The sequence below is a fragment of the Mesoplodon mirus genome (genome assembly GCF_964341445.2).
Source record: "Mesoplodon mirus genome assembly, chromosome: 3".
In the NCBI taxonomy this organism is placed as follows: Eukaryota; Metazoa; Chordata; class Mammalia; order Artiodactyla; family Ziphiidae; genus Mesoplodon; species Mesoplodon mirus.
The window spans coordinates 124,036,044-124,063,379 of record NC_138978.1 but is presented as its reverse complement, the minus strand read 5'-3'; the positions used below and the strand labels follow the sequence as shown (position 1 = coordinate 124,063,379).

At 45.7% G+C, this 27,336-nt stretch overlaps 1 protein-coding gene across 1 annotated transcript; it reads left to right on the top strand.

Moving 5' to 3' along the window:
- Nucleotides 1-1,254: 1,254 nt before the first annotated feature.
- On the top strand, nucleotides 1,255-26,194 carry CD244 (CD244 molecule). The gene is made up of 9 exons (XM_082615572.1): nucleotides 1,255-1,641; nucleotides 15,100-15,438; nucleotides 15,528-15,803; nucleotides 17,254-17,361; nucleotides 17,806-17,873; nucleotides 20,020-20,073; nucleotides 22,142-22,207; nucleotides 23,649-23,705; nucleotides 25,014-26,194. Exons 1-9 carry the CDS (start codon nucleotides 1,581-1,583, stop codon nucleotides 25,092-25,094), a joined length of 1,110 nt encoding a protein of 369 aa, XP_082471698.1. The 5' UTR covers nucleotides 1,255-1,580; the 3' UTR covers nucleotides 25,095-26,194.
- Nucleotides 26,195-27,336: the final 1,142 nt, after the last annotated feature.

The following is a 27,336-nucleotide window of genomic DNA, read 5'->3' as shown; positions in this document are numbered from 1 at the left end:
GCCCCTTGGGAGGAGAAAAATGAGAGAAGAGCTGATAACCATTAGATTAGCTGGAAAAATCTGTGTCGGTCTATGTTTAAGGAAACAAACAAAACCTTACCGTTGTCCAGAGTTTTTTACACTCATCCTCTCAGGTACAGTTTTTCTTTTGCGGTACGCGGGCCTCTCACTGTTGTGGCCTCTTCTGTTGCGGAGCACAGGCTCCGGACATGCAGGCTCAGTGGCCATGGCTCACGGGCCCAGCCGCTCCGCGGCATGTTGGATCTTCCTGGACCGGGGCATGAACCCGCATCCCCTGCATAGGCAGGCAGACTCTCAACCACTGCGCCACAAGGGAAGCCCTCAGGTACAGTTTTTAATTTGATTCTGAAGCTACTTTGTGAGGGATGGGAGCCAAGTATTGTTGAGCCCACAGGTTCAGAAAGTAATTTGGTCAGGATCACACAGGTTGTGTGTTGCTGAACTGGAATTCAAGTCTACATCTTTGACTCCGAATCCAGTGCTCCATCCAGAATATCACTGCTGCCTTTTTTGGCAGGCAAGTCTTTCAGTCTGCCTCCCCTCAGCCCAGCTTCAGACAGGGTGACTGGAAATGGATCAAAAGATGGTAAAGGAGAAGAAAGACTGACCTGAAGTGAACTGAAAGTATTTTCTGCTAAGCGGAAAGCAGAAGAAAGAGAAAGGCGTAGAACTCTGGGGTGTGGTCTCAAAGCAATTGCAATCTGGGGAAGGTGGGATGCCTCCACCTCTCCCTGGCAGGGTGAAGAGGATCAGATGCTACCTGGCCTTTCTGGAGGGTGGAGTCAAAGTGCGTGCTGGGGGAAGCAAATATGGGTCTACATCCTGTCTGGGTGAGAGAAGCTGAGAGAAGGAATAAAGAACTATTACGGGAAAGTAGATAAAGAGGAAGGGAGGGAATTTAGAAATACAGATAGGAAACTAGGGCAAAAGCACATTCTTAAGAAAAAAATTTAATTTGCATATGCTTAAATTTTGGTATCAACTTGCAGAGATTCCCCAGACCTGTTAGATTTTTCTAGTGCCCCCTACTTGTCTTCTTCAACATTTCACCCAGTTATCTAGGGTTCCACTTCTCAGTGCACATCCTTCCCAAACCCTCTCCCCTCCACCTTCACAATGTCTGTTGGGATGGGACAGGCTCTGACGATGGCTGTTTGGTCCCCATGTAGGTTTCTCCATATTGCTAGTAGGATGCAGAGAACTGGAAAATTTCTTGGGCATCTGTCCTTTAAACAAAGCAGCTGGGCTGGGGCAGAGCTTGGGACAAGATTTTGAAGCTGGTTTTGTGAGTAACTGTGAACTCTGAGCACCCGCCCACTTGAGGCAGACTTTGCAAGTTTAGCTTGTAGGAACTATCAGACCAGGTCCAGGGACTGGGGCTTCCTCAATGGCCTTGTTAGCGTTCAGCTAATGAGAACAGCCTCAAGCTGAGAAAACTGTGGCTGGAGCGAGGCCGTTCTGCTCTCCAGCAGCCTCCTGTTGATGGGTGGCTGCTGAGCCTGTGCAGGGCAGAGCATCTGGTGGGAGAGGACCTGGCCTGACCCCTCTGTCTTGTGGGGATGTTGGGGCAAGTGCTTACCCTCACACTCTTCCTGCTCATCAAGGGGCATTGGGGCCAAGGTAAGGAGGCTCAGCCTGGCAGGGGTGGGGCTGGCATGGACTAGGGGCCGTGGCCTTCAGGGAGATCAGTGTCCAGAGCCTCTGGGTTGTGCTGCCTACATGGTGACCTGGAACTCTGACTCTGAACAGTTCCCTGCAGCTCTGGACAGGCTGGGTCAGAGAGCAAAGGCTGGCAGTGGGTTGGGAGGTCCTTGAGAAGTGCCTCTGGCCAAGCAATCCAGGCCACCTCAGTCAAGGTGAGTCTTTTCCACTGGCTTCAGTTTTTCTTTCTGTCTAGTGGGGAGAAAGTATCCTCCCTGCTGGCTGTAAGAAGGACAAAGGAAATATCCTCTAATTTGGTGCGATTACCAGCAGAGAGGAGAAGTGACCATGAGCTTGGGTTTCTCCAAAGAAGTAGGGGTACTGGAGCTCAGAGACTGACAGATTATTCTCTGAGGCAGGAGAGCTGAGCCCTGGCAAGGGGAAGGGGAGCGGGGAAGGGTGAGGCCAAGGCCAGAACAGAGGCTTTACCAGCATGGCCTGGTCCCTCATCCCTCAGCTCTTCCAGCAGCCCAGAGGCCATGGGATCCTGAGAATTATTAGGGAAATGTTGTCTGGGGGCAGGGTGCAGGGAAGGGAAGAGAAGGAGACAGTATAAGGAAGCTCCATAGCAAACTGATAACTGTCAGCAGGGCCCCGAGCCAACTAATGATTGTGTGTGTGGGAAGCAGGCTTCCCCTCTTTTTCCAACCCTAAGTCTAGGATGCTCTGAGACTTGGAGGCTGCATTTTAGATCAGCGACTCTTTGAGGGGCATCATGAGTGGGGGTTGCAGTGAGAGGAGGGCACACTTTTGTGCAAAGGGAAGAAACAGAGGCACAAGGAAGTATTTGTGCAGGGCCTGTTGGAAGCTATTCCTGGGTACTCAGCTCAAGCACTGAGCCCCTGAGCACTCTGGTATCCTTCAAGAAGACACATTCTAGGCTCTGGCTTTTGTAACGAGTACAGGCGGAGTAGGGCAGGGTGTAATGATGAACAGGGAACAGAGAGAGAAGTCTGGAGACTGGGGCTCATGAGTGGGCTGGAGGGACCCAAAGATGCAGGATCCTAGGTAAGAGAGCTAGGTTGGAACCTGGGCTAAGCAGCCTTGAAAGCTGAGGTAGGACCGACATGCTTTGATGCCTGGCTTTGGGGGTGGGAGGGACAGAAGGTTGAGGCTGACTCAGATCATGAGCCCAAGTGGCACGAGTGCTCCCTCCATCCCCATTCCCAGGGCTGTGGTGCTCTCTTTGGGTGTGGCTATGACAAGACCCATTGGTGGGAGGTAGGGGGGAGCCTGGCGAGTGATTCTTTGAGCACAGGGAGGGATGGACTTTGGTCTTAGGGAACTTCTCTCTCTTCTTGCTATGCCCTGCGTCTGTGGGGCCGGCCTGATGAAAGCTGACTGAAACTGCTCTGTTTATTTAGTTCAATTTTTAAACTTCTTAATTGAAAATAATTTTGAAGTTTCAGGGAAGTTGCAAGAATAGCACAAAGAACTTTTGTATTTCCTTCACCTAGATTCACAAGTTGTTAACATTTTATCACATTTGCCTTATTTCTCTTTCTCTCCAAATATAGGTATGTGTGTATAACTGTATAATAATAATTATTTTTGTGGAATATTCAAGAGTAAGTTGAAGACATCATGCCCCTTTACTCTTAACTATTTTAGCACACATCTTCTAAGGACAAGGATGTTCCCATATCATATCATATCATATCATATCAGCACAGTTATCAAATTTAGTAAATTTAACATAGATACAATCAAACATACAGTCCATATTTAAATATTACCAACTGTCCCCCAAATGTGCTATACGACATCTTTTTCCCCAACCAGAATCCAATCAGGATCATGTATTGCATTCAGCTGTTATGTATTTTTTGTCATCTTCAATCTACAATTATTCCTTTCTTTGTCTTTTGTGACTTTGACATTTGTGGAATACAAGTCAGTTGTTTTCTAGAGGGTTCCACAATCTGAGTTTGTCCAATGTTTTGTCATAAGACTTAGGTCATGCACTTTTGTCAGGAATACCACGAAAGGACAAGCATGTCTTTTTCAGTGCATCCCATCAGGTGGTACAATGACAGTGAAACATTTTTTCTAAGACTTGGTTTACTGAAGAATGTAATATGCATCACATATGTGTAAGAGGCTCATAGCACTCTTGAGCATTGCAAAAGTCTTCCAAAGGCTTCTCACTTCATGTAGAGTAAAAGCCATACATTTTACAATGGCCCACGTGATCTGGCCTCCCTGACCACTGCCCCTTCCTCTCTGGTCTTCTCACTGCATTTCAGCCATGCTGGCCTGCTGATCCTCACGCATGTTCCCCTTGGCGGCTTTGCACTGTTTTCTCCACTTAGAATGCTGCTTTCCCCTCATTTGCCATGAGGCTTGCTTCCTCATTCTGCTCAAATACCACTTCTGCGATGATATCTTTCCCACTAAAAATGTCAACCCCTTCATCCTGTAACTTCTTATCTCCCTCTTCATTTTTTTTCTCTGTAGTGCTTGTCTCCATTTTACGTACTATATGTTTACTTATTTGTCTTATTTTCTATCTCCTAGGCTCTTCTTTACCTCATTAGAATGTAAGATCCTTGAGGCCAGGGCTTTTGTTTGTTTTGTTCACTGCTGTATCTTCGGCATCTAGAACAGTATCTGGCACAAGTAGACCCTCAATATGTACTTAGTGAATGAATGAGTACTTTAAATAATCCATGGAATAAAGCGAGTTTATCTGCCTACCAGAAAGCTTCATTGGGAAAACTGTTTTAGATTTTAAAACATGTAAATACTAACTACCTCTGTGGCCTTGAGGAAGTTAACTAACTTCTTGTTTCTCAATTTTTCATTCATAACATGAAGTAAACAGTGGTGCCTGCTTCCTGGGGGATGTGTGAGGGTTAGATGAGATATAGTGTATAAAGTATTCAGAGAAATGTTGAGTTATAACAAGTCCTCCAAAATGAATGCTCATGTTATTCAGCTCTTTGGAGGCAGGGCATATATTTCACTTAGTTTTGTAGTCAGAGTAAAGAGGAGAGACTATTCAGTAATCTTTTGTTGACTTTAATTCATTGAATAGAGAGTGAGTTAGAGAATCTTGAGATAAGATGATAAAGTTTTAATGTGTGACCCTTTTCTGAGGGTTTCTCATTATCATAACCAGGATCTTAGGGAGATTTCAACATTTTTAACTTAAAGAAACATGTATTCAAGACATTTAATCACATGATTACATCGTAATGTAAAGTAGTCTGTTTTCACAATAGCATCTCCCTCTCTATTCCCATTCCTTCCCTGGATATGTTTTGAGTAGCTCTACATCAGGTGCTGGACAAGATATTTAGGATTCAGTAGTGATTAAGTACACGGCCCCTTTGTTCACAGAGCCGACACCATTTATATCCATCAGTACATAATTACAGCTGTGATTAATGCCCAGCGAAGTGCCCAACACAGTAAGTGCTCAAGACATGTTAGTTGAGTGAATAAATGAATTGTTTTCAGGCATCTTTGAGGAAGATTGGGATAATTTTTGGGTCAGATGGCTTGGGGACCAGGGACCTTCAAATCACTGCCCATAAGAGTGGACTTGGGCCCTAAAGTTCATTTTGGACCCTAAATTCAGATTTTGGCTATGCAGTCTGAAGAAACTACAAAGGACACACCAGAGGCTATAAATTCCCAGGGGCCACAAGGTCTGGGGTGAGATGTGCTGGACAAAAAAAAAGGGGCAGGGGCAGCATCTCACAGATTAGCTCTGAAGGCTGCAGGCTGTTCCCATAGGTTGTGTTGAAACTTTCACTTCTCAGGAAGGAGTCACTGATTACAACTGCTCTGGCTGGGATCCAGACAAGTTCTAAAAAGGCTGGATTTAGTTTTGTCCATCTTTTCCTTATCGTACTCCCCCTCAGACAAAGTGTGAATAGTGAAGTATCTGTCTGCAGGAGAGAGATCAGGACTCAGAGAACTCAGGGCTGCAGCACCCCTGGAGAGAACCAGTTCTATAGAAATCACTCCAGAGATAGCTGGGCCATTGTCTTCATGATATGTGTGCAGAAAAGTGTGCAAAATTATAAACGTACATCTCAATGAGTTATTGTTAAGTGAAAACACCTGTGTGTTTACCACATGTTCCCTCCTTTCCTTACCTCCACCTTCTTCCACAAATACAACCACTCTTCGGACTTCTAACATCATTGGTTAGTTTTGCCTGTATATAAATGGAATCATAAAGTATATACTCCTGTATTTGGCTTCTTTTGCTCAACATCTGATGAGATTTATCTCTGCTATCACTTGCAGCTGTTCGTTTTCATGGCTGTATTTCATTGTATGACTATATAATAGTTTATTAATCTATTCTACCATTGATGAACCTTTGGATTGTTTCAAGGTTTTTTTCCCTATTATAATCACGCTGCTAAGAGCCTTTAGGCTGAGCTGCTCAGCATGCGGGATCTTAGTTCCCTGACCAGGGATGGAGCTCGTTTCCTCTGCAGTGGAAGCTCAGAATTTAAACCACTGGACCACCAGGGAAGTTTTAGTGCATGCATGTCTGTTGGGTGTATCTCTGGGGGTAGAATCACTGGATATGAAGATATACCTCTAGTAGTTGCTGCCAAACTGTTTTCCAAAGTGGTTGAACCAAGCAGTGCGTGAGAATTCCAAGTTGTTTCAGGGCCACCAGCTTTGTGTTCTGAGGAACTGCAAATGGGAAATGAAAGTGCCGGGGTGTGGAGCCTGAAAGGTGAAAGTCAAAGCCAAGAAAACCATGTCTGTTCTGGCTCCCCTGGTATACTGCATGAAATTCCTACATGGGAGTCATTTCTGGGAGCAGAATTTAATTAATTAATTAACCGAACACTTCATTAAACCCTTACTATGTTCCAAGAACTATGCAAGATTTTGTGGAGGAAACAAAGATGAAACACACATTGGTTCCATCCTTAAGAATCTTTCAGACAATTAGAGGAAAATAGGCCTGTACAATATCAACTCTAAGGGAAGACAGAAAATTCTAAATGCTAAGTGTCGCTGACAGGCAAGATACATTTAGAGCACAAAGGGTGCAAAGAAGATGGAGATTCCTTCTAGGTAGGGACACTGGGGAAGTGGCCTTGAAGGATATATAAGAGTTCAGGAGATAGGGGTAACGTAGAAGGACAAGCTAAGCAGAGGGAACAGCCTAAACAGAAGTAGGGAAAACAGGTTTGAATGAGGAGACATGAGAAGCAAATGCACATGTTATCTTGGAGAAAGACAGTATTACAAATGGGATGATTCAGTTAACTGATACAGAGTGGGACATAAGCTAGGTAAGTTGATAGAGGTAAGGGGTTGCATTGTCTGAGAGATGGAGTCAGTATAGTCAAGAGGAAACCCCCCAGGGTGGGGCTAGGTGAAGAAGAAGAGAGGTGATGAATTGGGTTGTGGACCTGGAGGGGATTTTATCTACTTTATAATTTTGCCTTGACTAGGGCCGGCCCTGCCCCAGCACTTTTGGCATCTCACTGAGCTTTATCCACCCAGACCCCATCAGGAACCCCTTCTGTTGCCTTCACTTCAAGCCTGGTGGCATAACCCTGAGCTGAGAAAACCTCAACATCCTTTGTTGGCTAGGGGAAGTTATACTTTTCTGAAAGTTCTACTTTCTCTCCCCTGTCCCCTCTCCCAGGCTCTCAGGCCTCAACCTTCTTCCCATCTCACCCTTCCTCCGACCAGCAGGCCGAGGTCAGAGGAAGCTGAGCTGATAGTGGACACTGTGGGACTTTGGAGGCTGAAACTCCTGCACCCAACTCTGGGGCTGAGCGGGACTCACTACTGGGTCAGATCGTCTCCTTGACCGTCCTCTGTGCAGGCTTCCCTCTTCTTCCTGAGGAGGTGGTGGAATTAATCACTTGACCTCTGCCCTCCCTCTGCAGAGTTGTTTCACCCCTTTCTTTCCTAACCACCGGAAGAGAGGCCCCAAAGCTGTTGAGTGCCAACAACAGAGGTAGCAGCAGCCCTGGGGCCTGCTCTGACCACCGGAATCTGCTGTGGCCTCTCCGCTCTGAACAATCTGCCACTTATCGGGGCCTCCCCCACCTCTCACTTAGCAAGTGAGAACTTGTGTTGAAGTTATCTTTTCATACTGCCATTTCTTTTCTCTCCATTTGGCATATGTGCCCCTCTGGGACAGGGACAGAGGTCTTTCTGTCTCAGTCACAATACCCAGTACATAGTACCTTGCCCACTCACCTTTCTGCTGGATCCTCCCACTCCAACCTCACCCCACCGCCATCCCTGTCTAGCCCTGCCTCACCCTGAATATCTTCCTTTTCCCCACACTGGGCTGTTGAGGGCTGCAGAAGAAAATTCAACAACAAAGAGCAACTGCAGACTGAGAGCCTTCAATTTCAGCTGGGTCCTCCGTGTCTTGGGAATCCTTGTTTCTGATCCACAGCTTTCCTCTTTCTCCAAAGGGGTGATTCCAAACCTCCACCATCTCTTCAAGATCCTGTTCCATCATCAAAGGTTTTATCAGCCTACACTCTCCTTCTCCAAGTAAATGGAGGCCCCAATTAGGGATTCTGCCGACCTCACCAACAATCCCTCAACATCAACTGACCTCATCTGCGCCCATAAATGACCACATTCACCTCTGCTCTGCGTTAGGGAGCTCTCCTCCTTTCCTTGGTCTGTCCTTCCCCGTGTGCTCTGGACATCACGGCTTCATCTGGTAGCTCATCCAGGACCTGCCCAGTCCATGATATCTCTGATCTTTCTTCAACTGCTCCTTTTCTGTTGGCTTTCCACTCTTAGTTCATTATCCTCCCATTTAAAAATCTGTGTTGGAATACCATCCAGTTTTTCCCTACTCTGTCTTTCTTTCCCATGTGTCTCTTTTACTACTCATACAGAACACTTCGCTTCTGATACCTCTGGTCTCCAAATGTGTGTGTGGTTCTTTCCCCACACCAAGCAACTCTCTGTGACCCCAGCTGGGTGTCTTACAATTTGACTCAATTCTGACACCATCTGCTTGGAGACAGTGTTAGATTTCACAGGTTAAGGGCTCGTTCCCACAAGATTACCTCCCTCTGCCATTTCAGACACCAGTCTCAAGCCCAGGTTGTAGATCAGAGGTTCCAGTGATCCCCTCTTCTGATTCAATTAATTTGTTCGAGTGGCTCACAGAACAGTGGGAAACACTTACTTACATTTACCAGTTTATTAAAGGATATGATAAAGGTTACAGATGAACAGCCAGATGAAGAGATAAATAGGGCAAGTTCTGGAAGGGAGCTTCTGTTCCCTTGGAGTTGGGGTTCACCAAACTGGTTAGCTCCCCTAAACTCGTGCTATTGGGATTTTATAGGGGCTTCCTCATGTAGATGTGATCAGTTATTAACTATTAACTCCATTTCCAGCCTCTACCCCTCCTCCGAAGGGTGGGGAATGGGGCTGAAAATTCCAAGCTTTTAATCATGGCTTGGCCTTTTTTGTGATCAGCCCCTCCCACCCAGGAGTTCATCCAGAGTCATCTTAATAGAATAAAAGATGCTCCTGGTGCTCTTATTACTTAGGAATTTACAAAGGTTTTAGGAGCCCCATGTCAGGGATAAGACTAAATACTAAATACTAAATACTAAGACTAAATACTAAAGCAAGAGGTGCTTTTGTCACTGAGAAATTACAAGGATTTCAGGAACTCTGTGCCAGGAACCGGGGGGAGAGAATAATAAATATATTTCCATTATCTCACAAAAACCAAACCAACAAACCAAAATAACAGCTGGTGTTCTTCCTGTGGTAGCTTCTTTCCTAACTCCTTTTTAGTTGGAGACAAACCCTTCTTAAGTGTATAAACTAACACAATTTACATGAAAATATAATAGAATAGTATAATTAAAAAATGACTACAATGGCAGTATAGCATCAGGAGTGTAGATCACACATTTGATTCCTTAATAATTTAATAGTTTAGTTAATAACTTAATTATTCCCTGTATACTCTATATTCAGTTTTTAAAAAATTAATGAATGAATTAATTAATGGCTGTGTTGGGTCTTCATTGCTGCTCGCGGGCTTTCTCTAGTTGCGGTGAGTGGTGGCTACTCTTCATTGCGGTGAGTGGGCTTCTCATTGTGGTGGCTTCTCTTGTTGCGGAGCATGGACTCTAGGCACGTGGGCTTCAGTAGTTGTGGCACGCAGGCTCAGTAGTTGTGGCGCGCAGGCTCTAGAGTGCAGGCTCAGTAGTTGTGGCGCACGGGCTTAGTTGCTCCGCGGCATGTGGGATCTTCCGTGCTAGGGCTTGAACCCGTGTCCCCTGCGTTGGCAGGCCACAATTAACCACTATGCCACCAGGGAAGTCCTATATTCAGTTTTGTCACAATGAAGGAGAACCAGAATGAAGGCTCTATGTTTTAATCTGATGGTGGTTATTCAGGAGTTTACTTTGTAATTATTCATTGTACTATGCATTTATATTTTAAGCACCCTTTAATATTTGTGCTACCTCTCAATTTTATAAAAGGTAAAAATAAAATAAAACCATCACACCCCCCTAAAAATTAAACTCATGTTCTATCACCCCACTCTCCAGACCTGCTGGAGAGAGCTTTATTACCATCCTTAGCAGACCCATAAGCCAGAAGTATGGGTGTCTGTAACAATGTTGCTCTTCTGTCTGTGATGCCCTCTTCCATACTCCTTTCTCAATCTGCCTGGCAGGCCTGGGTGCCCCAGGCAGAGCCTAGCCCACCTCCTCTGGGAAGCCACTCCTAATGCCCCAGGGAAGAATAGAGCATGCTTTCCTTATGCTTGTGTCACACCTTGGGCATACCTCCATAGCACATTTCACATCAAGTCTTAGTTGGCTGTTTTAGGTTTATTTTCCTCTAGACTGTAAGCACAGTAAAACAGAGATTGTAACTTTTCCTTTACGTCTTTGCCCAGTGCCCTTAGTAGTCCCCTTCTCCAAAATAGGAGTGATATTACAAATATCTACTTACAGATATGATATGAACAACAGCAATCATAACAGATGCCAACTCTGAGCAACCTGGAAAGCTTTATTTTGTGTATTGGCTGAACTTCTTCCCTGCCTTTGGGCCAGTAAGATGTACCCGTGCATGCACCAGTAAACTTGGCTGTTCACTGCTCCCATATTACACTTATATGCTTCTGTTTTGGTCCTGTTCTCTTCTTATGATTTGGTTGTCATTCCTTATTTAAAATCCTGCCCAGCACTGTAGATTTCGGTTTTGTGGTAAGCATTTCTGGCACCCATCCTGGAGCCCTTAAACTTGGCATTTCTTGTTGGTCTTGGAGTTGGCTCCTGTGGGATACTCAAGATCCATCTGTAATCTCAGCCCTTTTGCTGCCTTAGGTGGGGTGGAGTTTTAGATACCCATTACTTAGTCCAGTGCCTAGCCAATGAAATATGTATCCATTGGTGTGGCTCCCTCTCTATTGAGACTTACCCTTGACCCTTCATATGACTGACACTGCTGTTGCCAGTTAACCAGTCTTGGGAGTTCCTTATCTTCCTTTAGCACTTGCTTGTTATGTATGGGGGGCATTTCTATCTTTCTGTGTACCATTTTATTTGCAACTCTCCCCAGCTCTACTTGCCTGGGTTAATCTCTTGAATGTAATTTGGTTGTTTTATCATCTCCCATTTCTAGAGTCTGTGAAGGTGATGTCCTGTTTCTAGGATATTAAGACTTATCATATGTATGTATTTCTTTGCAAATGCTGCCAACCACTAAGGCCATCTTGCTTAGTTCTTCTATCTCTAATATTCTGCCTAAGGGCTGCACTTTCTGCTTGATTCCCTGTCCTCAGAGGAGCTGTGAAGTTGCAGTTCCCCCTACCCAGAATGTTTTTTCTGTAGCTCTTCACCTGGTTGGATCCTTCATATCTATCATTTCTTAGCTCAGATGTCACCTCCTCAGAGAGGTCTTCTCTGGCCATGAATCTACCAGTCACTCTGTTATATCACCTTTTAAAACTACCTTCATGACACTTATGCTCCTCTGAAAGGATCTTGTTTCATTTTTCACTTATTTATGGTGTGTACCCCAACCGGAGTGTAGGCTTCATGAGAGCAGGGACCTTGTCTCTCTTGCTCACCCCTCTAGTCCAATGCCCTTGAGCAGTCGTTCTCAAGTGGGGACAATTTTGCCCCCCAGGGGACATTTGGAAATGTCTAAATCTTTTTTGTTTGTCATGAATAGGGCAGGGGTGCTGGCATCTAGCGGGTAGAGGCCAGGGATGATGTTACACATCTTTACAATGCACAGGACAGCTCCCGCTTCCTCTGCAACAGGGAATTAACAGGCCCTAAATGTCAAGTGTTGAGATTAAGATATCCTCCCTAGAGCAATACCTGACACACAGAGAGTATTCAATAAATAATTGTTGAATATAGGAGTGAATAGTCTTCTCATTGTATCAAAGGGGCTCACTGATTCTTATAGATGTACCTGGAACCTAGGTTTAGGACATCTTTGTCAATCTGTAAATTTGCCCAACCTATTTTCTAGTCTATTTTACCTGTGAGAATTTCTGATCCACTGATTTCTGGTTGTCATTTGAGTAAGTAACAGGAAGACTTTTCTAATATTTCGCCAAAAGGTGAGTGCAGAAATCTCTTGTTTTTCCACTCTTGCTATGGTAATGTTTCCACAGTAGCAACGTCTTACTTTACTCTTATCAAAGTACATTTTACTTAGTTTAATAATCAGAACAGCTCTCTGAGAGGTAGTAATTACTCTTTTTTTACATTTTGTATTTTTATCAAGATATAACTTACAGTAATGTACAAAAAGTTTAAGTGAATAGCTTGATGAACTTTTATATGTGTATGTACATGTAACTACCACCCATCTCAAGACGTAAAACATTTCTAGCACCCCAATAGTCTTCCTTGTGTCCCCTTCTACTTGATAATCTCCTCAGAGTTAACCAATATTCTAACCTCTTACCAAAGATTTTTTTTTGGATTTTGAATTTCGTATAAGTAGAATCATTCACTATATACTTTTTGGTGTCTGGCTCCTTTATTAATAACCACGTCGATAAGATCCATCCACATTTTTGCTTGTAGAAGTAGTCTATTCTTCTTTTTTTAAAAATTTAATTTATTTATTTTTGGGTCTTCGTTGCTGCGTACGGGCTTTCTCTAGTTGGGCGAGTGGGGGCTGCTCTTCATTGCGGTACATGGGCTTCTCATTGTGGTGGCTTCTCTTGTTGCGGAGTACCGAATCTAGGTGTGCGGGCTTCAGTAGCTGTGGCATGCGGGCTCTAGAGCGCAGACTCCATAGTTGTGGCACATGGACTTAGTTACTCTGCGGCATGTGGGATCTTCACAGACCATGGATCAAACCCATGTCCCCTGCATTGGCAGGCAGATTCTTAACCACTGTGCCACCAGGGAAGTCCTTGGCCTATTTCTTGTTCACCCTTACTCTTAGTGTGTAGACGTTTATGGTACCAACCCCAAATCTGCTGGATATTAGGTATACCCACTTCCTATCAAGAGGTTCCTGAACTCCATGTTCTCTTAGTTCCTTGAGCTTATTGTAAGCTCTGCTTAGCTTCTCAGCATTTCAGCTGCTTTTTATGGACTCAGAAGATGCCTCCAAGGAGCAGTAGTCAAAAATTCTGGTTTCACCTCTCTGAGTTTCCTTCTTCCAGATCTTGGCCCTATAACTTTATACTGCTTTATTAGATCTCTGATGCCATTAACGACATGCTTTTATACTTTGCCCGTTTTTTCTAGTTATTCTCAGTGGGAGCATTGGTTAGCATGTCTTAATCTGGCCTTCCATGATCAGAATTAGAATTCTTTAGATGATTATGTATCTCAACCTTAAATGTATGCTGTGGAATGAAAGCATGTTCTATTTCCAGATCACAAATTCTCTGGAGTCAGGAACCATATCTTATACATGAAGAGGCCCTGCCTTTTCAGGGCCCTCATTACAGTGGGGACTCAGGAAAGACTGAATAATTGGTGATGACAGTTCATGCCCTTTTTTTAGGTTTAGTAATTATTTCTCTGTTCACCTTTGTTCTCAACATCGTTAGGTAGTGCTAGGACCTCAAGAGACAAAGTCACAGGATGTAGATCACAGTCTCTGCTTTTGGCTTGGTAATAAGCAGAGCCAGTCCAAATCGTGGGAATATGAATAGGAACTTCATGTGTTTTACTCTTAGGAGTGTCATATCAGAGGAACATATTATATTAACCAGATAGTAATTACGAGTCCTTTAATTATTTACTTAGTCTCTTGAGAAAATGCTGAAATGAAGGTATGGTTAGGAGTGAGTGTATTTATAATGCATGTGGACATCTAAAGATCTCTCTCCATCGCTCTCTTCTCAATGTCCTCCATTTTAACAGATCTGTTTGTATAACTATCTCCTTCTTTTATTCTCTCCTCCAAATTCTCCCTGACCCTTTTCAACCCGCCCAGACAGACCCTTTTATTTCCAGCATCCACTGGGCCATGCCACATAGCTTCCCTGCCAAAAATGGCCACAGAGATTTCCACTTGTTTTCATTGATTGCACTGGGGTACTCTAGGGTAGACAATGACAAGCAGCTCTATGTCACATTCTCACGGTCATTAGCCCCCATCTTTGTCCTTAGAGAGGGATGTGCTAGGATGTGCCTTGGTAATATAGTTTTGTTTTTCTCTATTTGTTTTCTATGGAGCGATCCTGTGGATACTTTCTAGTAGCTAAAAAATTGACAAACACTAATGAATAAAGACCACAATCCTATGTGCAAAGTGCTACAAGAAAGGATTATGAATCCAGTTCTATGAGTATGGAGGACAGAGGAGGGAGCCATTAGTTCAACTTGGAGGGTTAGTCTTATTAGGTCTGGCCATTAAGAATTTCCAGCAGTCACTGATGGCCACTGTTGGTTGCCTCAGCACTGCAGGGTAGGAGTGACATCATATATGATATTTATAACATTGTGGTTAAGAATTCGTCCTTTAATGCCAAATTGACTGGATTTTAAGCTCATCTTTCTCACTGTGTAACTTGGGCCAGTTACTTTTAAGTTCTTTCTAACTCAGTTTCCTAACCTGTAAAATGGGGATAAGACTCTTTTAGGATCATTGTAAAGTGAAATAGTAAAAATATGTAAAGTGTTTAAAACCTGTCTGTCCCATAATAAGAACTCAGGAGATTTTAGCTATTATTACTGGTTTGTGGGCCCTTCAGACTCAGGCACAGAGCATGAAGGGAGGGGAGGCAGATAAGGGAGATACACTTTCAGGTTCTCTTAGACTTTGGGCTCCTCATATGCATTTCCATCTTCTTGGTTTAAGGGAGGTCACATCCAACAACCCACAATGCTCAGGCTTGAAACTCTTCTTTCCACCTCCAGCCTGTGTTCTCTTTCCTATAATCCCTAGGTTCTGCTGATACTGTCGTTGGAATCTCGGGAGAGTCTGTCTGGTTACGGCCCCCCAGCATACAGATAAGGACATACTCTGTTATATGGAAGATGCAGCCATACTCAAATTCAAGATGTTATTTGATACACTCTTGGAAGAATGTTTCCAGCCAGAGCGATGTAGGGAAGAGTTTGAATTGGACTTTAAATCATTTCAAAAATAGACTGAGCTTTATAAGCGAAAACTTAACTCTTCTCATCATGGCAGTTCGGCAGCAGGACAGTGGCCTCTACCTCCTGGAGGTCACTGAAGACACTGGGAAGGTTTGGAGACATAAGTTCCAGGTTTCTGTATTTGGTGAGTCCTCAGGACAGCTCATGTTACACCTCTGACTCCTGCAGGGCTTGTATTTCCAGCAGCTTTCTGATCAGAATCTCTGCTTCCAGATCGTGTTGAGAAGCCCCAGCTGGTGGAGAGATGGAAGTTCCTGGACAGGGGGTTGTGCCAAGTGACTCTGTCCTGCTCAGTCTCCAGAGGTGGTGATGTGAGCTATGCTTGGTATAGAGGGACTGAGCTGATTCAGACACCCAGGAACCTCACCAAACTGGAGGAGCAGATTGATGTCAGTGGTTTGCACTCATACACCTGCAATGTCAGCAACCCTGTCAGCTGGGCAAACCACACCCTCCAACTCACACAGGGCTGTCTGAATGCCCACCCGAGTAAGTGGAGCACTTTGCGCTGTAACAGGGGCTGAAGGTGTGGGACCCCACAGCCTGGCTCATGTGCAAAGGAGACTTGACTCTGAGATCCCTTGGCTGCCTCCCCCAGGGCTTTGCAGTCCTTCCCCAGGGAGGTCCTGGCCTCTAGGCACACAGTTTCCATAAAGTCAGGGCTGTCTTTGTCTGGGAAGAATTTTGTCCCAATAAAGAATCTCCTTCTGGGAGATGCGCATTTCTGCTTTATGTAGGGAATGCTAGTTGTTTGGTGAGTCGCAGCCCTGCCATGATGCTGATCATTACTTTCTTTCTCTGAGAGACTGATGGAGATCTACTTTCTCCTCCTGAGTGATAACTCCCCCAAACCATATAGCTCCCCAAGAGGTAACTATGCTGTACACAGTACTCTGGGTCATAGGGTCATCAGGATGACCTTGGGGGTAACTAGAAGAGTTCTTGGGGTTTTTTTTTGCTTATGCTCATCCTAAGAGTTACCCCGAGTTAAGTTTACACCACTATTGATTAGATAAACAAAGAATTACTGTGCCATCAGCATGGGCATGACAGGAAAATACAACCCACAGTTCCCATACTTAAGGAACTTATAATCAAATGGGGCAATAAACTAAGCATTCATGGGCAAAAAAGAAACAAACAAGCTGAAGTAATGTGGAGTGACAAGGACACTGGAGTTTGGGTCATGCCAGCCATGGCTTCATCATTCACTACATCTGTGAACTCAGGCTGACGCATTACCTCTCTGAGCCTCAATTTTTCTTTTGGGTAAAATGGGAATGATAATAATAAGTACCTCACAGGATTGTTGTTAAGGTTAAATGATATAATGTTTGTAAAGAGCCTAGTCAGCTGGCATCTGGAACTTTAATTCATTTCCCTTCTCCCCATGTTGGCTGGGTTATATAAGAGGCTACACGTGTGACACAAATGTTAAAGTTTGAATGAAGAAGAGCAGTGAAAGCAAGAATAGCAGAAGGTGAAATGGAAGACTTGCCTGGCACATAGTACGTGTGCAACAAATGTTTGTTGAGTTAAAAACAAAGGAGTGAATGGATTAACATTTGCTTGCCAGATGTTTTACATATATTAGACTCCATAATTAACCCCCATGTGTAGATAACATTATCTCCTTTCTGTAAGTGACAAAACAGAGGCTCAGAGAGTTTAATTAAGGAAGTTGCCCAAGGGCACAGAGGTTATAGAATTAGAATTGAGCCTGGCCTCTGAGATACTAATACCCAGGCTCTTAACATCACTCAGGGGAGGTCACCCAATTGAGAAGAGAGATGACTTTGATGGTGAATTCACAGGGTGCGAGGAGACCAGCCATTTGAGAGAGGAGTGTGGATTTTGAGACAGTCCCTGCAGCAGACAGGTGGGAAGGGAGAACAGAGAGGGCTTAGCACTCAGGCCTGGTGCCTTCCATATCCCTCAGATTTCATCTTTCTGTCCACTTTGATGAGCATCGTGATTCTCCTAACGGCATTGTTCCTGGGCACCCTCACCTGCTTCTATGTGTGGAGGTGGAAGAGGAAGCAGTCACGTAAGTGGAGGGTCCCTAGGAGGAGTGTTGCCTGATTTGACATCCCCAGTGGCAAGTACCTGGGAGCACAGTACCTGCTTTTTCCTTGGGGGCATTGAGGTATGTGTGTGTGTGCTTGGGGGAGGGGAAGCAGTGGCTGCTGGGCCCTCTCTCCCAGGTCGCGCCTTTTGGAGTGGCTGCTGGATGTTTACAGTCTGATCCCCAATGTGCAGATTTACCTGCACTCTGCCTGGCCTGACGGAATAGGTATGTCAGGGCAGGTTGCTGCCACTGTGCATTTCGGGTATCCTAGGAAGAGCACTAATCTGCCTCCTTTCTAGAACTTTTCTCAAGGTCTTGGTCATCTGGGATGGAGGGAGGACTGCCAGAAGCAGAAGCCTGGACAGGATGCCCTCTGGAGGTCTCTGCAGCTCTTTTCTTTGCTTCCTTGCTTTCCTCTCACAGAGACCAGACCAGAGGAATTTCTGACGATCTATGAAGATGTCAACAACGTGCAAACCAGGAGAAATCAGGTATGGCACCCTAGGGGCTGTGGTTTCTCTCAACTAGTCTGGGAGATGCACTTGGGAGGATGACCATCCAGAGCAGGGGGAAAGAGGACCGGACAATTGTCCTCAGTCCTCCCCATCTATCTTTTCTCCAACAGCCTCCTAGCTCTGGCCATGGAGGAAAAGAGGAAAACAAGGGGGCCGGGGTGCAGAAAAAATGGAGGCAGAAGGGGCATCTTGGTGCAGCATTGCACCTGTTGGGGAGGGATGGCCCCCTGGTGTCCTCATTTCTGTCCTGTCTTACCAGCCAGGCTCAGCCCCATGAAGAGTCCAACCTTCTTGTATTTTGTGTCTGACCACAAATTCCCGTGTCCCTGCAAGTCCGAGTTTACTTTTGCGGATCCCTTGATCGTTGCCCAGGCTGAGAGGGAGGCCAGCCTGAGCAGCCAAAGCACAGCAGTTTCACAGCTGGCTCAGTGGTCTGTGCTCACAATGCTTTGGGAGGAAGAGGCCCGAGTCTGGCTGAGGTGCTAGAGAGAGTAACCAGGTTAGCACAAAGGTTAGTTCCTCTGCGAACCTCTCTGGCCAGTCAGTCTCTGCAGGTAGTGGCTAAGTCTGCCTGTCATCCAGGGGTGTCGAAGAGGAGGAAACTGCAGGGGGCTGCAGGGGCCCTCCTGCTGTTCTGCCCCGGAGCAGGGCAGGATGTGTGACAGGCCTCGGGGAAAGGCAGTGCCCAGCTGAACTGCCAGGTGGGAAGGGTGATGGGCGTGGGGAGGAAGGGCCCTCTTCCCACCCCCATTCTTGGTGCTTCACCTGCAGGGGCGAGGCAGGAAGTCACAGCAGTGGGACTCTTCCTTGTCACAGGTGTGAGGCCCTGTGAGACCTCATAGAACAGAGAAGCAGCTTCCCAAAGGTCTGGGCTCAGTGGGAATTAGGAATCAGTGTGGCTCCCCTGGCCTGTTTCCTTGCCCCACCCATGGAATATTGGGGCATGAAAAACAAAAGGAGACTTTGTTTCTCCCATCATTACTGGATGCTGGTACAAATTCCTGAGAGCAAGTGCATCTTCCTACAGCCACGGATGCCCAAATGCTCAGTAAAAATAACCTTTCTTCCCCAACAAAATGAAGGTGACTTTAGATTAAGTAGACGGAGGAGAAGACAAAGGAAAATAACTACTCACAGTAAAAGAGACCTCTTGGAGATTCAGGTCTGTTACTCGGCATCTGACTCAGGGCTTCCTCCCTCTGTGGCCACATCTCTCCATGGCCTGTCCCTACTGTCCCCAAGGTTCTGCTTGAAGGCCTAAATCTCAAACTTCACGTGGTCTCGCTTTGGGCCCCAGCTTTGACCTTTCTGGAGACACTTCACTCAGGTCTGGGCAGAAGAGAAAAGCACAAACTCCTGTTTCTTGCCAGATGCCAGCGACTCCAGCCTCCATGGACGGCTGATGTTTCTCTGCTCCTCTTAGCGTCTTCCTGCTTCTGGAGAGTTCAGCTTCTTCCTTGTCTAATGGACTCTAATGGTCTCCATGGGCTCTCCCCCAGAGCCCAGCCTGGCAGTCTGTGTTTGGGGTCGAGCAGCATGAAATGCCTCCAGCCCCAGTCTCCCGTGGGACAGGACTGAAGAGAGAAGCAGGAGGGGTGTGTGCTCCCTGCCTTTGGCCTTGCTCCAGGGCTCCACCCAGTACCACAGCTGCTCAGAGGCTGGCTTGAGGCCAAAGGCAAGCTGGCCACCAAAACTGGATCTAGAGAGGGGGCTTTAGAACATTTAGAGTCCCTGAATTTGTGTCCTTATAGGTAAAGCTCAGATTAGAGCCCCACCCAAAGCTCTGCCCATTATCAGTAGTTATGTGGCAAATTTTGTCAGAAAGTCAGCAAAGGCAAGTTTCTAAGTTACCAAAGTAAAGCAAGTGACAGGAGACCCTTTTGGCAGGGTCACTCCATGCAATTCTTTCACACTTGGGAGGTTCCTCACTTCGGACACTAACTGCTGCACGGTGAGTCGCTCCTATGGTCTCTCCCTATCCTGAGATGCTCAAAGAACACCTCCCTCCCAGGTTCCTGGGAGTGCCTCTTCTTATGCTGTTTCTCCCCTACTCGAACCAAATTCAGACAGACACAGCTGTCTGCTCACGTTACCATATGTCCTTTTACTATCTCTTGTGCAGGAGCAGAATTCCCCTGGAGAAGGGAGCACCATCTACGCCATCGTCCAGCCCCAGGTACCACTCTGGTTTCTCGAATCCATTCTGTACCTGTCCATGGGGTTTCCTAATGCCCCCTAGACACTCACACCCTTGAATGGCAGAGTAAGACCTTGGTGCTCCTCGAGTCCGGAAGACAGCTTGGCCTCAGCTGCATTAAGTTGTTTGTAAAGATGAGTGTGATTCTGGAATGTCTCGACAGCTGAACAGAGCTGGAAAGTCTGATGCAGACATTCTTTTCTCTTCCATGCCTGGTAGCAAGTGTGGTCCAGATAAAGTCAGTGGGAGGAGGAAACTTGTCAGGGGACTCAACTTGTTTTCCCTGCCTGTTGCTTCCAATACTTGGGGACCTTGTACTTTTTATTCCTGCCCTTGATTATACCTGTTTTCAGGAGAGAATGCGTCTGTGTTGTTCTCTTTTATCTAATTATGACTTAACAATAGCATTTATTAAGCACTTAACATGTCTATTTTCTTATTGAATGTCACAAAACAACCTCATGAAGTAGGTCTAATAAAAACCCCATTTCGGGGACTTCCCTGGTGGAGTAGTGGTTACGAATCCACCTGCCAATGTAGGGGACACGGGTTCGAGCCCTGGTCCAGGAAGATCCCACATGCCGCGGAGCAACTAAGCCCGTGCGCCACAACTATTGAGCCTGCATGCCACAACTACTGAAGCCAGTGCACCTAGAACCCATGCTCCACAACAAGAGAAGCCACTGCAACGAGAAGTCCGTGCACCACAACGAAGAGTAGCTCCTGCTCGCCACAACTAGAGAAAGGCTGTGCGCAGCAACAAAGACCCCAAAAGCCAAAAATAAATAAATTGAAAAAAACCCCATTTTTTGGATGAAGAAACAAACTCAGAGGTTAACTAACGTGCTCAAGGCCACATAGCTGTGTTGCGGCAAAGCTGAGCCAAATGGTTTCCGAGTCTTCACTCCACCTCTACCTACTTCATCTCTAACATTCCGGGACTGTGGAAATTCACCCGTAAACTGGAGAAGGAGCCTGTAATATTGACTGCTAAAATGACTGTATTGATAACCCAGATTGCTGAGGCATCTCTCTCAAAGGAAACACTGCCCCCTGGTGGCCAGTAATGTTAATTTCTGATAAAAATGACATTATTTTACCTATTTATTTTTTAAAGAATTAAAGACTTGAAGCAGCAACCTCTTCAGCTCGGTGGCTAGGCTGCAGGGCAAAGAAAACTCTTGGGGAATGGTGATAAGCTTCAGAGGAAGATCAAGAAAAGAGGGAAGAGGAGAAAGGGAAGGGGAAGAGGAGAAGGGAAGGCAATGGAGGGGAGAGGAAGAGAGGAGAGAAATGGAAGAGAGGGAGGAAAGGAGGAAGGAAGGTGCCCGACCCCTCAGAGCCACTCTGGAATTCCCAAGCTGGGTGTTGCCTACTTCTACTCCCCTTAAGATAATGTGATTCACTGATAATGGGTCAAAGTCAAAGAGAGATGTAAGGGCCATTGATATCTGGCAGTTTTCTGGCTTTAGTCACATTGAATTCCAACAAGAGGAATTTAAATAAATGCAAGGAAGAAATCCTCTTAGACTGAGATGATGGTGAGAATGAGATTTCTCCTCTGGAGCATCTTAAAAAGAGGATGGTTACCTGCCTTTGAGGACACTTGGCTCAGGTCCAGATACGGAAGGCATGATGTCAAAGGGAGGCACCGAGGTGTTGAGGAAAGAACCTTGGAGAGTCTGAGGTTTAGATCCTTCTTCTACTGTGAGCACACTCTCTGACCTGGGCTATTTATCCTTTTGGAGTCTCATCTGTAGAATGGGGCAAATTATGATTATTCCTATTTTGTAGGAGTGTTATAAGGGTTAGGGGAGAATGCATATACAGAGTAAGCACTCAAAAAATAGCAGCTATCTTTAATAACAGAGCAGGACTAGCTTTCAGGTTGTCTGACCTCCCAACTAGTCCAGGATTCTTTTCACTAACACTTAAACCTGCTGTCTGGGCAAAGTTGAAGGGGAGGAATGGAAGAGATAGATGCCTGCCTCGCCAGGGTTGTGTTGGATCTCTGCTTCTGAAATGGTTTTATTTCTCTTTTCTTTAGTCTTCTGCTTCCACATCACAAGATAATGCACATCCATTGTATTCATTAGTACAGTCTTCCTGGAAGGTAAGTCTCCTCCACAGGGTGCTCTTTATGCAGATATGTATTTTGCCTGTGCATATGCAGGCATGTGTTTGCAGAGGGTGTGTGTGTGTGTGTGTGTGTGTGTGTGTGTGTGTGTGTACTTCTGAGTGAGTTGTCTTCCACTGTGTGTATCTGAGTAGTTTGTGTTAAATGACTGTGTTTAAATGTAAATGGGTCAGCTAGAAATGCCTTTCTGGTTCTGTCTGGAGAAAACGAACAGCTCTGAGATTAGGAGAAGAGTGCTTTCTATAGGAGTTTCTGTGGGAGGCGGAGGACCGTCAAAGACAGAAAGGAGGTGCTTTGTGCAGAAGGACCACAGAGTCCTAATTAGACCAACTGAGGCTATGGTGGGAGATAATGGAGTCATTTCCAAGGCAGGGGCATATAACCTGGAACTGGAGGAGTAGACTGGACCTAGAGAGAAACAGTGTTGACTTTCAGAAAATCAGACAAAGGCTCTGGCCAGTCACCTGCTGGTGGAGGTCTCCAGACCGAGGCAACCCATCACGGTCTCCTTGAATCCTGCTCCAAGCTGAGCTCACAGTTGTTACATGTGCCTGGGACCACAAAGTGGGACAACCTAGTGCCCATGGTCATATTTCCACCTTGGGGGGTGGGGGGGTGGGAAGAATGTTAATTCCAAGGCTGGAGTCACAGTATGAAGCCAAAACTTTACCATGATAGCATGGGAAGTTTGGAGTCTGCCAAACTGTGGGAGTGTTGAGTTCATGTGTGTCAGGGATCCTGTGTTTGTGTCAAATGGGGGAGAGGTTTGGGAAGATTTTTAGACTTTTCACTCACCCTCCTTCTAATAAGTCATTAAATCAACTTGGATTCTACCATGAGAGGTATTTATATTTAAATTATACACTAGAGTTTATGGACATATAGATGGTCCCAGGCACCATGATCACATACTTTTGTATTAGGTTATGAAGGCTCTGTATACTACTGAAAGTGCTTCTGAGTTCCTGCACTGTCTCCAGTGTTTCACCATGTTCAGGGTATGTGCTAGGACTGGTATTTATGTATGTACCAGAATTGTTTACACTAAGGTGTGTATGTAGTCTATGTGTTGAAAAGATACACAGTTTGAGGCAGTATTTGTATTAGGTTTGTCTGAAGGGGGTATGTGTGTGTGCTGGGGATGTGTGTATGTGTAGATTTTAGGGGTATGTGGGTGTGGGATGCTAAAGTCTTTTGGTTCAGAAATGTCATATCATAGGCAAGTATGTACTGTGCCTTCTTTGGAAACTGTAAACACCATTGTTTACTCCTGGGGTAGGAAATTCTATTCACTTCTGGCTGGGGATACTTCAGGGACTTTCTGGACCCTGAGTCTCCTTTGGGACCTCTCACATCAGTTAGGAGTGGGACATTTCTTAACTTGAAGTTAAGCACTCTTTACCCTCTGAATTTCTAGTCTGGATCCAAGAAGACGAACCGCAACACTTCCTTCAATAAAACTATCTATGAAGAGGTAAGGAACTCCTCTGAATGGGTTTAGTGCTCATAGCATAGCCCTGAAGTCATACACGTGTGAAAAGTCATCCATAGAGTCTCAGGGTTGTAGGGATTTTAGGGATCTTCTAATCCAAATCTTCATTTTAGAGATGAAGAAACTGAGGTTCAAGGAGAGTGATGGTCTAACCCAAGATCATATCCTATTTTGGAGTTTGACTCCTGTTGGGGAGATAGAGTTTTTTTTTTTTTTTTTTTTTTTTTTTTTTTTTTTTTTTTGCTGTACGCGGGCCTCTCACTGCTGTGGCCTCTCCCGTTGCGGAGCACAGGCTCCGGACACACAGGCTCCGCGGCCATGGCTCGCGGGCCCAGCCGCTCCGCGGCATGTGGGATCTTCCGGGATCGGGGCACGAACCCGTGTCCCCTGCATCGGCAGGCGGACTCTCAACCACTGCGCCACCAGGGAAGCCCGGAGATAGAGTTTTAAGTTAGGGCTATCCCCAGGCTAGCTTCCCAGCTGTGTGCCACACACTGGACATCTCTCCTTTCCACGGGTACCTGTGTGTTGGGGAATGGGGAGCAGAGAAGGGAGGATGCATGAATTTAAATGATTTTCCCATTAGTAAGTAACTGGGAATCATTCCAGGACATAGGTGATCTTCAGCTGCTGCTGGGATGGACACTGCACAAAAGAGACCAGCAAGCCCGGTGGCCGAAATGATTCCCATCAGGCCATTTAGGGAATGGAAAGTAGGGACTCAACGTTTATTGGAGGTTTATTGCACATATATATTAGCCTGCCAGTGACGTCATGTGAACTAACTTATTTAATCCTCACAGAATACTATGAGGTAGTATAATTATACTTCCCATTTATACCCAGAGAATTTAGAGCATGGGGAGCACCCCACCCATCAGCCTCATTTAACACCTGAGCTTCCACCTGTGGCCTGATAAAGATGTTGCCCCTGGTCACAAGGGAGAGGGTAGATGGGTGCCTGCTGGAATTTCTGGCACTTGAGCTGCGGCCCTACATTAAAGCCAGTTGGACAGGCCAGGCTTGTAAAGGACACCATGTGGGCCAAGGCAATCTAGGTGGGTCACGAAGAGGGGTGGTGTGGTTAAAAAGCACTAGAAATGGAGCCAGAAGAACTGGATTCAAGCCCCTCCTTTACTTCTTACTAGTAGTTGACCCTGAATTATTTGCCTTACCCATCTGAGCTTCCTTTTCTTATGAATTATGAATCGGGATAATAATTCATAGCCCACAGGGTTGTTATAAGGATCTCTTAGTGGGAGGGTCTGAAGTTCTCCTTTTCTTCTGCAGGTGGGAAAGAGAGCATCCAAAGCTGAGAACCCTGCTCGGCTGAGCCGCAAGGAGCTGGAGAACTTCTGTATACATTCCTAGTTGCCTGTTCTCACCTTTCTAACAGTCCAGCTTCTGTCACAATGGATGACACCACATGACTCTCTGCAGAGCGGTTCCTAGTCTGGAGAGGATATGAGAGTTTGTGCATGGTCTATATTTTGTTTTGAAAATGATTGCTAACAACCATTATAGGAGCAAGGCTGTTAAATACTATCTCAACTCACAGACTGGACAAGAATGAGTAGAGATATTGGGTAGTTTCCAAAAACGGACTCAGCAATCCAAGTACTGGTAATCTTTCAAGTGCTATGTAAATGTATGGTGGTGTTATTATTAGCATTGATTTCCTTCCTCTGGTTTTCTAATCTATGACTTGTCTTCCCTCCTCCCTAATCAGGGATGACCACGTTTTTAGACCCTTCCCTTGCCCAGGCCCATCTTCCAAAGAGGAAGGAAAGATAATGGGGATACAGAGGAAAAGAAACAGCCCCCTCTGTGAGGGTGGAATAACTAGCTGTAAGCCAGCTGGCAGGTTCTCCAAGGAGGCCATGCCTGGGCTTTGGTCACAAAAGGGTGTAGGCAAGAGCGAGGGTAGATGGTGCAAAGCAAGCCCATCTCTGAGTGGAAAAATCACCCAGAGCCCATGCCATCCTGATAACCTGGCAGTGGGACTAGCTTTGTCTACAGAACGATGTTTGACTTACAAAAACACATTATTAGACATCTATTTTGGCCTCTTCACAGTTAGAAACAATGTTGTATTTAAGTTCTGAGTCCTGATGTTCCCATGGCACATGCTGGAGGGAGGGCTCAGACAGCTGAGCAGTTGGGAACCAGGCACCTTGCTGGGCACCCCCTGAGTCTTCAGGCCAGACCCTTCCACAAGGCTGTGGAGAGCAGGCTGAGACTCTGGCCAAGCCCAGGAAAGGGTAAGCTGGAAGAGGGCCTACTCAGGGACCCCCAACAGGTGACATTGCATGGAGCCTTGTTCATCAGTTGCCCCACTCTATATTTAAGGTGTGAATTTAATATAGAACTGTGTTGTTATTTAGAGGCAGTTTAAATTTCTTTTCTGAATTAAATGTCTGGTCTCCTCTCTATTCTGTACTTTTCTTCTCTATAGCAGCCAAAGGGCACTCGTGGGCCATCAATAAACACGTCTGTTCAACTCCTGCTGGAGAGGAGTCTGGTTTCCTGGTAAGCTGTCAGTGTCTCCTAGCCTGTGTTCACACTGGAACCACAGATTCCAGGGTCCCCAGATCCCAGGGCCACTTAGTCTCGGGGGATAAGCCACTTGCTCATGCCCCACCTGATCCCTCTCCCCTGCAGGTGTGTGGTTGGCCAGGCTAGCTTCTTCCTGGAGACAAGTGTGGACAGACCACATCCTGGAGAAAGTGTCAAGGGTAAAACTTGGAAAATATATGCAAAAGGAAGGTGGGGAGGAGCCGAGGCACCTATTAGGAGCTGAGCTGCTCAGTCAAGGAGTTTGATGAGAAGAGGGAGTGGGAAATGATAGGGGTCACAGCAGGTCAGATGAACACCAGAGGTGTGGACCGTTGCCTGCTGCTGGCCTTTCACATGTCCTGAGTTGCATAGCTCTTGAACTGGCCAGATTTGTTTAAGGAGCAGAAGAGATCCTATGGGCCCAAGACCTTTTGGGATGCTCTATTCTGGAGTGTAATAATGTACATCATTATCGTCTTACATGTCTTTGTTGAGCTTCTGTGATAAAGCCTTACAAAGATAATTATCCATGCAATGACCAGCCAATGAGCAAAGCAGTAATTAAGCTCCTGCTGTGTAGGAAGCACTGCCTGGCTCCCTGGGAGTACTCACTTCAGGCCACAGAAGTCATACTGACCCCATGGACCATGTGCAGGGGTGCATGACAGCAGAAGCACAGTATTCAAAAACATAAACAGGATGCAAAGCACATGTAACGCAAGTGGACACGAGAGTATCATGAATGTAAGTCAAGGGCAGTGTAACTTACAGACAGGGGGACAGGGCTGAGGCCACAGTTTGGGGGAGAAGAGAGATATTATGGCTGTTTTGCATCCAGACCTGACAATAAGGAGGGAAATTCTTTTGGGTAAATACGGGAGGCTTATACAGAAGAGGCATTTTAAGCACTTAAAAAATATATCAAAAGAGTAGTACACACAAATGGTTTAAAAAATATCTGGCAGTACAAAAAGTATACATTAAAAAAATCCCCAAGCCAATCCAGTTCCCTCCACAGAGGCAGCCACTGATAAGATTTTTGTATTTCCTTTCAGAA

What these genes read in the sequence shown, in the direction of transcription:
- CD244 (XM_082615572.1), top strand. Translation starts at nt 1,581, where the DNA reads ATGTTGGGGCAAGTGCTTACCCTCACACTCTTCCTGCTCATCAAGGGG. An exon ending in TGCAAACCAGGAGAAATCAG is followed by an intron (nt 17,874 to 20,019) that starts GTATGGCACCCT and finishes TCTCTTGTGCAG; the next exon opens with GAGCAGAATTCCCCTGGAGA. An exon ending in ACGCCATCGTCCAGCCCCAG is followed by an intron (nt 20,074 to 22,141) that starts GTACCACTCTGG and finishes TCTTTTCTTTAG; the next exon opens with TCTTCTGCTTCCACATCACA.